This window comes from Magallana gigas, chromosome 5 (assembly GCF_963853765.1).
Source record: "Magallana gigas chromosome 5, xbMagGiga1.1, whole genome shotgun sequence".
Lineage (NCBI taxonomy): Eukaryota > Metazoa > Mollusca > Bivalvia > Ostreida > Ostreidae > Magallana > Magallana gigas.
Genome location: NC_088857.1, coordinates 1,465,682 through 1,481,033, shown reverse-complemented (window position 1 = coordinate 1,481,033; position 15,352 = coordinate 1,465,682). Strand labels below are relative to the sequence as shown.

Sequence of the window (15,352 nt, the reverse complement as noted above, 5' to 3'; positions counted from 1 at the left end):
TTTCTGTGCATCAGATTGTTTTTAAGTTATTGAAAAACGCGAATAGAAACTTGAGAAGGCGCGTGCTAATTACCATATTTGGAAAGTCGACCCCTGATCAACAAGGTCAACCGGAACAGGTGCGCTTATTTGTTTATTTCACTATAATTAATCATATGTCAACTGTCGGATCAAATTATTTCAGATATGAACAAAACTAGTCTTAACTCTTGATTTTCTGGGAATATTAATAAACATTAAGTAAAATAATTTGATCGATTTTCTTTTATTTAGAAATGGCTTGTAAATATTTATAAATGTTTTACTTTTAAAATTTACTTTGAATTTTAAAAAGGTGATCGCTAATCGTTTACATTTTATTTCACCATAAAATTTAGGCGATAAAACAAAGCACCAATTACTTCGGTGAAATTTTATCCACACTTTCATTCATTATCTCAAACAAATCGATCGATCAATCAATCAATCACTAACCTGCTAACTAACTCAATTAATCAATAAGTTTTTGCACAGAACGCTCAATTTAATTGATTCTTGACAGACTTTAGTGATATTTAAGTTCAAAACTTCTTGTCTTGGAGTGATAATGCGGGCACGTAGCTTCGTTTTTGAAAGGGGGAGAAGACTTAAAAAACTTGACAATTAAGCCAAAAAAAGATGAATGAATAAATAAATAAACAAAACACAACAAGAGAAACACACACACAACTCCGTCAATTAAACTTCAAAATCCTTATCCATTGAGAAGGAGGAGGAGGGGAGAGAACAGGGACGCGCACACTTTCTTGGCTTGTCGATTTCCCCGAACCATTGTAATGTCTTATAAGATATAATTTAACACGCATCGGTTAATTAATAATATATATAAATTATAGCACACAAAGCATCAAGGATAAACCTTCATTAAATACATGTATTGATTTTTTTCCTCTATTGAAAAAAAGATCCATTTAGATTCGATCGCCGAACAGACTATACTGTACTTGCCGCAGAAAACCAAACTAAGCTCTATTTATGCATACTAATTTTGAGTCAATTCTGGATTGTGATTTCATTTTTGTCGATGATAAAAAGGTTTGAAAATAATTCTACTTTAAACAAAAATATTGTCAACATAGTTATGTTGCATGTTGACATAACTATCTTGCATTTCATCATATTTATCTTGCATGTCGACATAATTAATAGAAAAATAACTTGTACACAAGGGGCAGAGATATGCCACCATAAATCCGAGATTTTTTAAGTAAAAAATTAATAATTAGTTTTTTTTATATAGATTAATTTGATAAATATAGCCCCAATGAATTATGTTGCATGTAGACATAACTATCTTGCATGTCGACATATTTGATAAAAAAAAAATAGCTTGCACACAAAGGACAGAAATATGCCACCATAGTTTTGTGAAAAGAAATTGATTTCCAATTTCTTCCAAATGGACATATCTCTCTAGGCACGTAGCATCGATTTTGAAAAGGGGTGGGGGGAGGTGGAGGTGGGCAAGACTCGATCATCCAAAAAATCTTGACAAGCTAAAAAAAATAACTTTCCAGATATCAAGAAAATCGTTATGCGTGGGGGGTGGATACCATAGTATACCTATAACTTAAATTACACTTTTTAATTTCCTATTTTATTTTCATTTCATTTTTTTTACATACTCCCGAAAAAGTGGGGAGGGGCAGCTCCATGCGCCATATGTAAATTCATTTTTTTAATATGTAAATTTAAGAAAAATATTTACTGCGAGAAAAAGTGTGGGGGTGTAACGAAGAATTTTGACCCGGGTTGAAAATTGACCCGGGGGTCATTTTTCCACGTTGAATATTGAGACCAAAGGTGTTGAATAAAGACCCTAATCCGTTGAAAATTGACCCGCATCGTGGAATTTTGATCATGAAACCGGTTCAAAATTCAACATCAAAGAAGCACAAATTAACGAATCAATATTATAACTTGAGTTTATTTAATTAAAATTTATCAGTTTTTATATATTTATTCTTTAGATTTACATGTTTCAACGGGGGGGGGGGGGGGGGGGGGTTAAAATGAGACTTAAATAATTTATTTTTTGAATTTACATAGTATCCCTTTAATTTTGTACATGTAATAACTATTTTATTCATAATAAACTTATCGCGTATAATTGATGTTTTGTGTGATATCTATATATTTTTAAAGAAATATATGTTTTTTAATAATATTAGTATACATGGTTACACGTTAAAATATTCAATTCAGTAAAACTCTTTTTTTTAAATTTGCTTTAGAAGTGTACAATTATAAATAATTTAAAAAAATTACAATATGTCATATTATTTGATTTTGGTTTTACGTTCACCCAGTAAATTGAAACTAAGATATTGTTCATTGTAAATTTTCCGAGTGGGTGTAAATAAAAAAAAATTACAGTATGTCATATTGATATTTTTGTGTTTGCCCCCACTCAGTTTGTTAAAACTGTGACTATCTGAATTTTGTATTCACACCCATCCAGCCAATAACAGTTTACAAAATGATGATATGCTAACATGATTGTACTCTTTCATGAACAATACTGTAGTAACTATATCTTGAAGCCGATTTTTGATGTTTTATTTGTTCCATTAGAATAACTTCTTATGTAACTAAATATCATCAAATCGCTAATTTTTCTAGGCATTAACAATTCTGCTTCATGGAATCTGTAGCAAGTTAGCAACCTAATTTTTGTACAGGATGACAATATAATTTTGCTTTAAAGTTTCTAAATTGCTTTGATCACAAAAATTTATCATAAATTTACTAACAGTAATTGTTTTCGTCAATAAATTGGTAAATTGCATTTTTTGAATAGAAATAAGTAGTAGAAGATCATACAGCAGCGTTGGAGTAGATGATTGACCTTCCTATCACAGCCACCTACATTATTAATTTAATTTAAACGTGTTAAATGTGTATATAGTGTGTATATAAGACATGAGGTACTTGAATATTAAATAATTATCTGAATATTTATCATATATGATTGTGTGACATATTGTTGGTAGACATGTTCACTCACAGCTATATTAACAAACATATCACCTTCATTTATACCTGCAGAGATACAAACATTAGAATGAGATTTTCATGATCCAGCCCATTTGAAACGAACAGTAAATAAAAGGGAACTGTATATTAAGTAAATATACAGGTATAATACTTAAATAGGTTTAAACAGTGTACCTTAAGAGAATCAAAAACGCTTTGGAGATCTAATATAAGTATAAACATGGGAAACAATTATATGAAAAATCAGAGCTACCATAAAGTATATAGTTCATATAAAATGGTACACTAATGTCAATAAGTTGTTTAAAAAGTTCGTCTCTTTGTTGAGTGTATCTTGGATATCCAGGGGAAAAATCACATTTCCTTCAGATTCAGACCCACAGTATAAACATCAACTCACATCAGATAAAAAAAATCCTTAAATAAGTAAGCTTTACTAGCTTTATTCCGTAATTGACGTAAAATAATATTTCCTATTGTCTTAACTTAAAGGTTAACTGAAAGCTCTAGGTATATTTTGTTTTTTAAGTTTTGACTTAAAAGAAAGATAAAGTTGATGAAATTTTCTTTTCTGCATGAAGATTTTCCATAATTTACATGTAGACGAAGCAAAGCTATTGTAATAAGTATATAGTGGTAGATAGTAAAAAAAACTAATTCGATCTATGATTATATGCATGTTCAGTAAGATAATATGATTGAATTCAATTTAACAAATTTTGTGGTGCTAAACCATTTATATTCTTGTTGAATATAATTAGTTTATGGTTATCCCTTCGAGATTGCAAGGTTTCCAAATTAAGCTCACTATATAAAATTATTTTAGAAGAATTAACTATTATCCCTGTCACTGTCCTGGTTGCCTCAATTTGTACATGTTTAAGCAATTCGGATTTTTCCTTGATACAGCTGCTCCAAACAATATATCTATCAGTTGTATACTTTTCGCATACCTTTTCATGTATATACCATTAATATAATTAGATCAACAATCCTCCGACTGTGTATTTAGATGCAAACCTACTTTTTTTTAAATTAATAACATTTTTGCTGTAGAGGGTATATGTTTTTAATTTTCAGAAAATATATTACGTCAGTTGCCTGTGTTTCTAATTTACAGGTAAATAATAGAATTGAAAACTCAAAATAATAGAAAAAAATTGCATTTTTAAGAAGAACTATGGCTGTATATGCAAAAAATTGGATGGTGCTTCAATAAAGTTAATCAGACAAGTTTATGAAAAATTATTTTTTAATTGTAGTAAAAAATTAAAAACATGTGTAAATATGTATATGCTGTATATATACGTATAAAAAAAACCCAGTATAAATGAAAAAGGATAAAAATATGACAACCATTCATTTATTATTTTGTCAGTGAAATATTCTGACTTCTTCAAATTAAGCATAGGTATCTGACATTATATCCTTTTGTCTTGATATAAATATATATACCCTTTACCCAATAAAGCAGTATAGAGGTTATATATTTTTAGTTATTAGAAAAATATACAACGTCAGGTGCCTGTCGAAAAGCGCTCTGTTGAATTGCCTTAAAATTGACGACAACGGGCAATATGTTTGTTAGATATATTTATCAGAGATTGTGACAAGTTTAAACTTAAAATTCTGTCACATGAGGGAATGAAAAAAGTAGCCATACTCGCCTGCTCCATTCCGAAGCAAACGGTCATCTTCTTAGCTTTATTTACATAGTATTGTAATAATAAATGGATATCATATGTTCAATCTAAAAATTAGATGATTAATTGGACATATTAGTATCACCGTGCAAAATTCGCTGTTTAATTATAACTTTATTTTGGACTTTACTTTTAAAATTCAACATCTGTTTCGTAATATTTTCTCACAGTTTATTTCTTACAAAGTTACTTATTCATTTAGTGATTGACACTTTTCAGACTCTTAATGTGATTTCAAAGAGACAGTGCCATGTCTCAAGAACTGCTAATCTCTTAAAACAACATTGTGCAATTATCAGTTTTTCATGTCTTGGACATCAAAGACTCATTGAGTTTATTTAATTATTTTATATATGTGAACCTTTCACTCAGCTTACTTATGTCATCACCTGTCAATTTATACTCATTGTTCAGATTCTTATAAATAATTATGTACAATTGTCAATCGGCAGTCTGGAATACGGCGGCCAGCCTCGGCCACGTCCGACTCACCCAGAGTCTTGAGTCCGGAGGCCACTACTGGCCATATCCGACTTGTTTGTAAAATGTCTGTCTGTTAAATTGTTATAATGTTGCCATCGTTGAATCTCGTCCAATAAATACGGAATCCTTCATCACTTGGTTTATTTCTCTGGAACTGTATACTGGTGGACCTTTGGGAATACGGCAAACCTACCCTTCGTTATTACCCTACGGCCCACAGCGCGCCTACACCTTATACCCTTTACGCCAACATTCCCTCACCCGGTTCGTACTGCACACGACCGATACAGATCCAGACGAATTCCCTAGCACCGTAAAAACTACGCGATCACAATTGGTGGATGAATCCTAAGGGTAACAACAACGCCCGGGGCTGCTGCATATATTTTGCAGTAGTCAGATCCTGGACCTCTTCAGCCAGCGAGTTCCCCCATTGAACATCAACTCAGTCTCAACGTAACAACGATGGACAACAAAAGTTCCAACCGCCATGAACTATGCAGACAGTTTTCTCTGTTCATCACCAGGAAACAACGGTCAACTGTAGAAACTTCAGCTGTCCTCAAACGTCCGTCACCGGTGTAAGAAAATCAAAGAACAGAGGAATAAATGTGATATTCCATTCAAAACACGAGGACGTGTTTTCCCCGGAGCGGTGGGAAACTATCACCGTGCAAAATTCGCTGTTTAATTATAACTTTATTTTGGACTTTACTTTTAAAATTCAACATCTGTTTCGTAATATTTTCTCACAGTTTATTTCTTACAAAGTTACTTATTCATTTAGTGATTGACACTTTTCAGACTCTTAATGTGATTTCAAAGAGACAGTGCCATGTCTCAAGAACTGCTAATCTCTTAAAACAACATTGTGCAATTATCAGTTTTTCATGTCTTGGACATCAAAGACTCATTGAGTTTATTTAATTATTTTATATATGTGAACCTTTCACTCAGCTTACTTATGTCATCACCTGTCAATTTATACTCATTGTTCAGATTCTTATAAATAATTATGTACAATTGTCAATCGGCAGTCTGGAATACGGCGGCCAGCCTCGGCCACGTCCGACTCACCCAGAGTCTTGAGTCCGGAGGCCACTACTGGCCATATCCGACTTGTTTGTAAAATGTCTGTCTGTTAAATTGTTATAATGTTGCCATCGTTGAATCTCGTCCAATAAATACGGAATCCTTCATCACTTGGTTTATTTCTCTGGAACTGTATACTGGTGGACCTTTGGGAATACGGCAAACCTACCCTTCGTTATTACCCTACGGCCCACAGCGCGCCTACACCTTATACCCTTTACGCCAACATTCCCTCACCCGGTTCGTACTGCACACGACCGATACAGATCCAGACGAATTCCCTAGCACCGTAAAAACTACGCGATCACATTAGCCTAAAAGAAATTAGCCACGTCCGCATATGTATCGGACAGTATGTACATTTTAAAACTGAAACTTTCAAATATGTGCATGATTGTACATTTAAACCGTGTAGAGTAAGTTCCATTTCAGATCAAAACTCTGAGGTTTGGGTCAATTCTTAACAGGATCAATTTTCAACGGGTCGAGGTCATCAGAGTTTAGAAAAATCTTTCTCATACTGTTGAAAAATGACCCCGGGTATAAATTTCACGATTTTGGTCTCAATTTTCAACGTTGAAAAATGACCCCCCGGGTCAATATTCAACGTTGAAAAATGACCCCCGGGTCAATTTTCAACCCGGGTCAATATTCTTCGTTACAGGGGCACCCCCCCCCCCCCTACATATATGTACCTACTCTCCTCCTCCTCCCTCTCTAATTTAAGGCTTGGGGTAAAATGCTGACGATGGACCCTCCACTTTGGAGGGTCCATAGTGGAGGGGGTGGAGCTTGGTGTGTCAGTCTTAATTCAGAGTCCGATTGATATGTCGTTCCAATTATGTTATCAGAAACAGAATGGGGCACATTGTTTTATTTATATGACTTTTAAACACAAGCACATAAAACTTCTCTCCCCTAATTGACGATGACGAATGGTGGCACTTTCATTTAGGTGCTGGGTTTTTTAAAAGTACATATTGTTCATTAGTTCTACACAAGGTGTATATAGTAAAAATATTACAGTTGCATTATTGCTGAAATGGACAAATTTTTTAAAATTTATAACAGCTTATGAACTTTATTCTACAAAAGTGTAAGTCTTGTAAAAATGATTAATTTATTTTATATTACATTTCCTTTAAATGTCCCTATGTCCTGAAGATAATTGTGCTGAAATTTCTAAATGCACTATGACATGGCGAGACATTTCAAACACCGGACATTGTCTCCGACAACAATCCGCATTGTTAACAGGTTAATACATATTTTGCAACGAAGCTGACACTCTTGGTGACTTGGAATTCGGACTCAGATATTTCCGATAATCATATTGTTTGAGAACAAGATCATCGGGTGGTTTTCTTAATTTTTCTGTAAATAATTGTCAACATCCATAGCATTTTTTTTTACTTTTAATATATTAACATTTGTTACTCGGGGGAAAAAAGATAAATCTCTCCCAACGTTGAGGTGAGTTAACCTCCTGTTCACAGTCTCACTGGACTCAGAATAATTGTTACACAAACATAGAGTAATTTATGTATCCTGATAAAGTTCATTTGAAGTTGCTAAATTCATTAAATGTTAGGACCTCCCTCTCCTCTTTTTAAGTTTCTAATAAACAACCCATATGTTTTAGCTATTTGGTGCATGATAAAATTGGAATGACAGATCAAACGGACTCTGAATTAAGACTGACACGCCAAGCTCCACCCCCTCCACTATGGACCCTCCAAAGTGGAGGGTCCATCGTCAGCATTTTACCCAAAAGCCCTAATTTAATCCGGAAAAGTTATTTATTAGCGTCATATTTGTACATCCGGTTTATTTTTATCCCGAATTTGCTGTGCCGGGTCCATCACGTAGACACAGGTTTGTAGAAAAATCTTTCTGTGTCACTAGACAGGAAAGGTATATATAAACTGAAGTTAATTGTGTCTCATATTATACGATTGTTTTACTTTTAAAGGCAATAAAGAATCGATGCCTTTTCTTTTGTGTTTAAAGACCGGTTTGTCCTTGAGCATACGTTACATTAAGAATCGGCCGATGTTGTTATTTTACATTTTGACAGATTGAATAGCTACACGTATTTTTCTACAGGTGATGGAGTTGGAGGCTTCTACTTTAGCGGAGATCCCTGTAAGCAACTTTAAATGATAATTTCTCATTTTCTGAATCACTTTCAAATTGAAACTAATTGTTCTGCACATATGAAAACAAGCTACACAATGATACAAGACATTTATAGTAAAAATCTGCAATTTTCCTTGCCCTTGTGACTGTATGGTTTTGTTTTGATATTCCGGATAATTAATGTGTTTATTTTCAATATTCTATTCATTTTTATTCCATTGAATGGAGTACATACACAAAATATTACTTTTAAGTAAGTTTACATTTTATTTTTATGGACTTGTTTGTTTCTTTATATTTTGCAAATTGTTAATATGTCACCCAATTTTTATGATACCTATTACATTGATTTATGAAGGCAAGGGTGAATAAAATCATCGTAGAAGGCATTAAGAAGACAAAGGATGATTTCATACAGAAGAAACTTGAAAGTATATTTACAGCAAGTACAGTCGAAGAGGTAGGAAGGAGTAACTGACTGAAGTATTTATAAACTAGAGAATACAACTATCTATTGAATAATTTACGTAAAATATGAGAGATACATTGATTTGTACACCTTTGTTTCGTAGATGCTGTTGCTGTGTCAGTCAGCGAAAATGGATCTCAGTCGGATGAACATCTTCAAATCGGTCCAAATCAAGATAGACACAACAAAAAACGGTATGTACGAGTCCTCTGATAAACGTGAAATGTCCATCCACATGTATATGAATCAAAAATACATTCAACTTTAGTCTTGTCAAACTATATGAGGATAATGACGAATGAATTAAAACACCTCTCCAAGGTTTTAGTTGATATGTGATCAAAGAAGCTCTCAGTTTTCTATAATTGGAGGCAACAGAACGACCCAGTTCAATACTAGTATATGAAATATAGGTCCCTTTTTTCCCCAACTGAGACCCCCCCCCCCCATAAAAAAAATAATAATAAAAATTAATTTTCCCAATTCCCTCTGAATAATCACCAATTTTCCAAACTTTTATTCTGGTTGTGAACTGATACTGACGTCACGGATGCTTGTTTTGGTGAAATGTCCTTGTAACAAAAGATCAGATGTAAGATGGTAATTAATGGAGCAGTTCTCTGTTGTTTACAGTGGACGAAGACGACAGATATGATGTGACATTTCACATGAAGGAGAAGCGCTGGTTTGGCGGGGGAATGCATGCCACATTTGGTGGAGAAAACAATGCTACAATGGTAAAAGTGTATGCTTTATCAATATTATAAATAAAGAGGGAATTATCAATTTACACAGGTCTGCTTATACATATAAATGATCATTTACATAAAACCAATGATACAGCAATTAAAAGTCATTATAAAGATACATATTGTAGAATCTAAGAGAACACACCATTATTATAGAGTATAGACATATTGGGTAACTGTTTCATATTTTATCAATTTATCAGAAATGAGTAGATTTTCAGTGGATTTAGACTTGGTTAGCTTACTAATACAGAGCACACGCTCGCTCACTGATTAATCCTGCTTTGTTTGACTCTCTAAGGTCAGCCGCCTACAGTTTCCTAACACTTTTGGTCGAGCAGAGAACGTTGCTCTGGAATACAACAAAAGTCTAAAGGGGGACCACGGAGGGGCGCTCCGCTTCTCCAAACCATTAAACGGCAACCCTGATGTCAGGTAAACAACAGCCTAAAAGATAAGGAAGACATTATAATAACTCTTTGTTAAATCATTTTAAGTTAATGTCTTCATGAAATAGTGCAAGAATCTTGCTATATAATTTTACATCAATCATTCTCTTGACCCTTATCTGTGAAACATCTTGTATTATACAATTTAGAAATGAATTCATGACAACAAATCTAGAGAGTAGCTCACAGAACAGATCTAGGGGAATTCATTTCATGTATTGATAGATAATCTTAAATCCATTCCAAGCCCCTGTTTATTTTAATGAACCCCTTAATGTTTACAGGATTTTGATGTACTTTGATTGCACTTTGTTGACAGGTTTTCTACATCTGTATACAAAATGAACTTAGAGTATCCCTGGAGTGGATTCAAAGAAACATCAAGGGGTGTCAACTTTGATTTCACAGTGAGTAAACTAACTTTTGGAAAAAAATCTCCTTTGTTTAAAATATCTTTAAAGATTTTTTTTATTTTGCTTTTAAAGGTACATATTCAAAATATTATGAAAATTTGACATTTTAAACATAACATTTGTATATCTTGCCCTTTAATTCATGCATTGAATATCAGTAATTTTGATTCAGTTTCCCTCAAATTTTGGTGACCACTGTTTGCGATGGGAGGGTGTCTGGAGAGATTTACGGACCATGGACAGGTCAACTTCCTTCACAGTCAGAGAACAAGCCGGCCATTCCTTAAAGTCCAGTATCAAAGTAAGTCCAGTGTCAAAGTAAGTCCAGCATCAAAGTAAGTTCAGCGTCAAAGTAAGTCCAGTGTCAAAGTAAGTCCAGCGTCAAAGTAAGTCCAGTGTCAAAGTAAGTCCAGTGTCAATTGAAAGTAAGTCATTTTTTAAACTTTATTCCAGTGTCAAATCCAGCATCAAAGTAGGTTGTAAGTCCAGTTTAATTGTAAATCAAATTTCAAAGTAAGTCCATTGTCAAAGTAATTCCAGCATCACAGTAAGTTCAGTGTCAAAGTAAGTCTTGTGTCGAAGTAAGTAAAGTGACAAAGTAAGTCCAGTTTAAAAGTAAATCAAGCGTCAAAATGAGATCAGTGTTGAAGAAAAGTCATTGTCAGAATAGATTAGTGGCGAAGTGAGTCCACGGAACAAATAAATACAGCTTTTAAGTAAGTTCAGTGTCAAAGTAATTAAGTCTTGTGTAAAATTAAGTCCAGTGACAAAGTAAGTCCATTGTCAAAGTAAGTCAGCCCAGTGTCAAAGTAAGTTAATAGTGAAATTAAGTCCAGAGTCCAAGTAAGTTCAGTTTCAATGTATGTCTCGTGTCAATGTAAGTCCAGTGTCAATGCAAGTCCAGTGTCAAAGTAGCTCTAGTTTCAAATTAAGACAGTTCTTATAGTTAGTCCAATACCAAAGTATCTTTAATTTCAAAGTGGTTTTGGGTGTAAAAGTAAGCTTAGTGTTAAAGTCATTCCTGTGTTAAGCAATTCCAGTGTCAGAATTAGTGTCAAAGAATGTCTGGTGTTATTACTAAAGAACTAAAATAAGTCTAGTGTGGATACGTAGGCCTGCATCCTCTATAGTAAGTTTGATGGACATCAAATTTTGTCCAATTATGGTAAGTTATCTATATTCCCCAAAATCACTGTGTTTATTATCAAAATACTATTTTGTTGCTGTTAACTCTTATAATTTACCTGTGTTTTATCTTAAATTTGTTTACTAATACATGTAGTATATAGTGAGTGAAGGTTGAATTATTAGCCTAGCACAGATGAACACTAAAGCTTACATGTCGTGTTTTCTCTATTTACCAGCACCAGTTCACACGAGACGAGAGGGACAGCCCCATCTTACCTAGTCGCGGATCACTCATCAAAATGGAGCAGGTAAACACACACCACCCTTCCCTCAAAAAAATCTTTAAAATCATAAACCATTATTATTTCATAATTTGTACAAAATCCATTGTCAGAACCTTTCATCCTTCATTTCATCAAACAAAACATATGAAATAATCAAAATTGAAAATACAAACAAACAATACAAAGCAAACAGCACCGAGACACAATCATAAAGCTACTCAGACTTTGCAAAAAAAACAATGAAAAACAAATTATCAGATTGAAAGCGTCATAAGATTTTGCACCTTATTTCTGGGTTTCTATTGACAGGAATTTGCAGGTCTTGGAGGAAATGTGGAATTTTTTAGACATGATATGGAATTGCAGTTTAACAAAAAATTGATATTGGACAGTGTAAGTAGAATGTAGAAACTAAGAACTGGATATCACATGATCAAAAAAATCTGTTCAGAAAATTATCTGAACTAAAAACCTAAACTTAATATTGATACATGTATATAATATATAAATATTTTTTATCATCCATCATAATTATGTAATACGTTATATGTACCTTATTTTGCAACAATAAATTTTTCATTTCCTTTTTCTATTATTATTCTTCCATCGGACAAATAACAATGACTTGGTCTCTTGTGTATTCTTTTTGTCAAAGACTTCTGTCCATTATCTAGGTCATTCAGTTGTCCCTGGCCGGAGGGATCATGAAGAACCCCAACCCTAACACCGAGATACGCATCAACGACCGCTTCTTTCTGGGGGGTCCGCTGACTTTGCGAGGGTTCAACACCAAGGGTGTGGGTCCTCATAGTGAGGGTGAGTCCAGTGGTCAGTGATCTAGTTACATAGGTCACACTGTGTTGGTCATTGATTCTGTGAGGAGTTACTGTACATTTTTATCTACAATTTCAATTTCAATTTCTTTATTAACCAATTAAGGGCCCTCAAGGGGCAACATGAAGACTGCTGACATACAACATCCAATGAACATAAAACATTCAATAAACATATACAAGAGGGAAAGAGCTGGATGATTTAAAGAACTATGACAGACATGAACAATTAAATAGTATATATGTATATATATATGTATAATTATGTATGTTTCCATACATTCAATATAGTGTCTTCTATATATTTATGTTAAACACCATGCATAAATATGTCAAGATACAAATGCACATACAAATTTGAAATAGTTTATCATATGATTGAAAAATAAAAAACCAATATTTGAATAGGAAATACAAATTAAGGCAATGCCTTTTGTAAAAATTTACCAACAGAGTTTAATATATCTAATTCTTCACAGTTTAGAATCCAAAATAGTTTTTGTTTATCTTCTAAACTAGTAAAATGTTTTGCTTTAGATGAAATTAAATCAAATAGTTCCTCTCTTTCTTTTGTAAATTTGCTGCATTGGATAAGAAAATGTTCTTCATCTTCAATTTTATTAAGTGTACAATTTTTGCATATTCTTTCTGTTCTAGGTGTGTTATTATATCTGCCCGATTCAATAAAAAGTCTATGCGCTGATATCCGCAGTCTATAGATTGGCTTTCTGTATTCAGGTCTTAATATAGTTAAATACTTTTCCAGTCTGAAGTTAGTTTTCAAAAATAAATAAGTAACAAGTTTGCCATCTTTAAGTGTTTCATTTGAGTACTGCCAATCCATCAAATATTTTTTAGTCTGAGATTGTTTTAAAGAAGTAACAAAGTCTTTTTTAGAATATGTCATAATGTTTTGAATATTAAGAATTTTTATCTACATTTTTATCTACATGTACCGTGTACTCCCCAATAAGCTTACAGCAAAACTCACATATACATGTAACAAATTTTAAATTACATCACCTTAAGAAAAACTTTTTGTAACTTTAAATCGCTGTTTGTTTATAGCAGATTTATAAGAAATCTTACAGCAAATTCATTTTAAAAAGTCTTGTAATTACTTGGTTATACGGCAATTTTCTATAGGTTTATATAAGGACCTTGCCAGAACATGAATAAGAATTCGTTTTAGCTGTAAATTTTGCTATGTCCATGTTTGTTATATTCAAGTTTTATGTACATATTGTACACATGTTTTCTGTATTGACAGAATAATTAGTGTGGTGATTTTGATGGTTATGTTTAGGTAATACTAAAGCTGGTACTTTATCTGTTGACAGGGAACGCCCTGGGTGGTGACGTCTACTGGGCCAGTGGCCTACATTTGTACACACCCCTCCCATTCAGGCCAGGCAAAGGCGGATTTGGTGATTTCTTCCGCTCACATTTCTTCGTAAATGCTGGGAATGTTTATAACATACAGACAGGTAGGAAAGTAGTAGGAAAAATTTGGTATCCCAAACATGTCTGGTATTCAGTCATTGTAATTATTGTCCCATACCACTAACTATTACAAATACCAAGATAATCTGTTAGTTTTTGTAATCTACTGTACAGATCCCTTTTGATGTACATGTACTCTCAAATACATGTATTGTATAAGAGAATTGGATCTTGAATGACCTATCATTACAATTTAAAAGTTCATAACCTCACCTTGAAATAATGAACAGCCAGGTATATTTATGTCTTTTTTTCAGATAAACCCATCATAGAAAACTTACGTGGGCTATCTGAGGAGTTCCGCCTGGCATATGGAGCGGGCATTGTGCTGATGATGGGCAACATAGCCCGGCTAGAGCTTAACTATGTGGTGCCCGTCAGAGCCCAGACTGGTGACAGGTGAGAGAGAGAGAGAGAGAGAGAGAGAGAGAGAGAGATATCCTTATATGAAAGAGGGAAAATAGGCAATGGAGAAAAAAGAGATGAGTAACAAGATCAATAGACAATGAAAATGTAAAAAAAAAAAAATGAATAGAAAAATTGTTGAGGAAGTAATGTCAGATGGAACATATTTTTATCATCAAAAACTCATACATGTAATGATTCAAAAACAATTACCGGTGTATGTAAAAAAATAAAAGGTAACTGAGAAAAAAATCAACCTCTGTAATAAAAATTTGACTCTTTGTTTCAGTATAAATTCAGGTTTGCAGTTTGGCATTGGAGTGACCTTTCTGTGATGGAGTGAAGTCATGTGATCTTCATGACATTATTCATTGTGACATTATACCGGACATAAGGATAAATGTGTGTGTTGAGAAAAAAGACAGAAAATAAACGGGATGACTGGGTTATTGGTGCCTTTTTTTAATGCCCCAACACCCCACAGATATGTTTTATAGAATGAAATAAATGCCTATTGAATATTATTGTATAGTTTTACTGCAGTTTATGTCATTTCACACATGAGAGTGTATTGCCTCCCCTACACATCTGCAGGCTGACTAGGGGTCAGACACCAGTGATACAAGGTGGCCTCTCATAATGTAAATACAAGTAATGAGGAATGTA

At 33.4% G+C, this 15,352-nt stretch overlaps 1 protein-coding gene across 2 annotated transcripts; it reads left to right on the top strand.

Annotated features, from left to right (window-relative positions):
- The first annotated feature begins 8,090 nt into the window (after positions 1 to 8,090).
- On the top strand, positions 8,091 to 15,210 carry LOC105327364 (sorting and assembly machinery component 50 homolog). 2 transcript variants are annotated; one of them, XM_066085107.1, is made up of 14 exons: positions 8,091 to 8,189; positions 8,421 to 8,459; positions 8,812 to 8,913; positions 9,026 to 9,116; positions 9,556 to 9,659; positions 9,973 to 10,106; positions 10,440 to 10,527; positions 10,706 to 10,834; positions 11,898 to 11,969; positions 12,255 to 12,338; positions 12,620 to 12,761; positions 14,119 to 14,265; positions 14,539 to 14,680; positions 14,976 to 15,210. In XM_066085107.1, exons 2-14 carry the CDS (start codon positions 8,424 to 8,426, stop codon positions 15,019 to 15,021), a joined length of 1,317 nt encoding a protein of 438 aa, XP_065941179.1. In that variant the 5' UTR covers positions 8,091 to 8,189; positions 8,421 to 8,423; the 3' UTR covers positions 15,022 to 15,210. The 2 variants fall into 2 exon arrangements, with proteins under 2 accessions (XP_065941179.1, XP_065941178.1); XM_066085106.1 differs by having other exon boundaries at positions 8,121 to 8,228.
- Positions 15,211 to 15,352: the final 142 nt, after the last annotated feature.

Excerpts from the sequence above, each read along its gene's own strand:
- LOC105327364 (XM_066085107.1), top strand. The coding sequence starts at position 8,424 with ATGGAGTTGGAGGCTTCTACTTTAGCGGAGATCCCT. Across the intron at positions 12,339-12,619 it reads AAAAATTGATATTGGACAGT|GTCATTCAGTTGTCCCTGGC; the intron begins GTAAGTAGAATG and ends TCCATTATCTAG. Across the intron at positions 12,762-14,118 it reads TGTGGGTCCTCATAGTGAGG|GGAACGCCCTGGGTGGTGAC; the intron begins GTGAGTCCAGTG and ends ATCTGTTGACAG.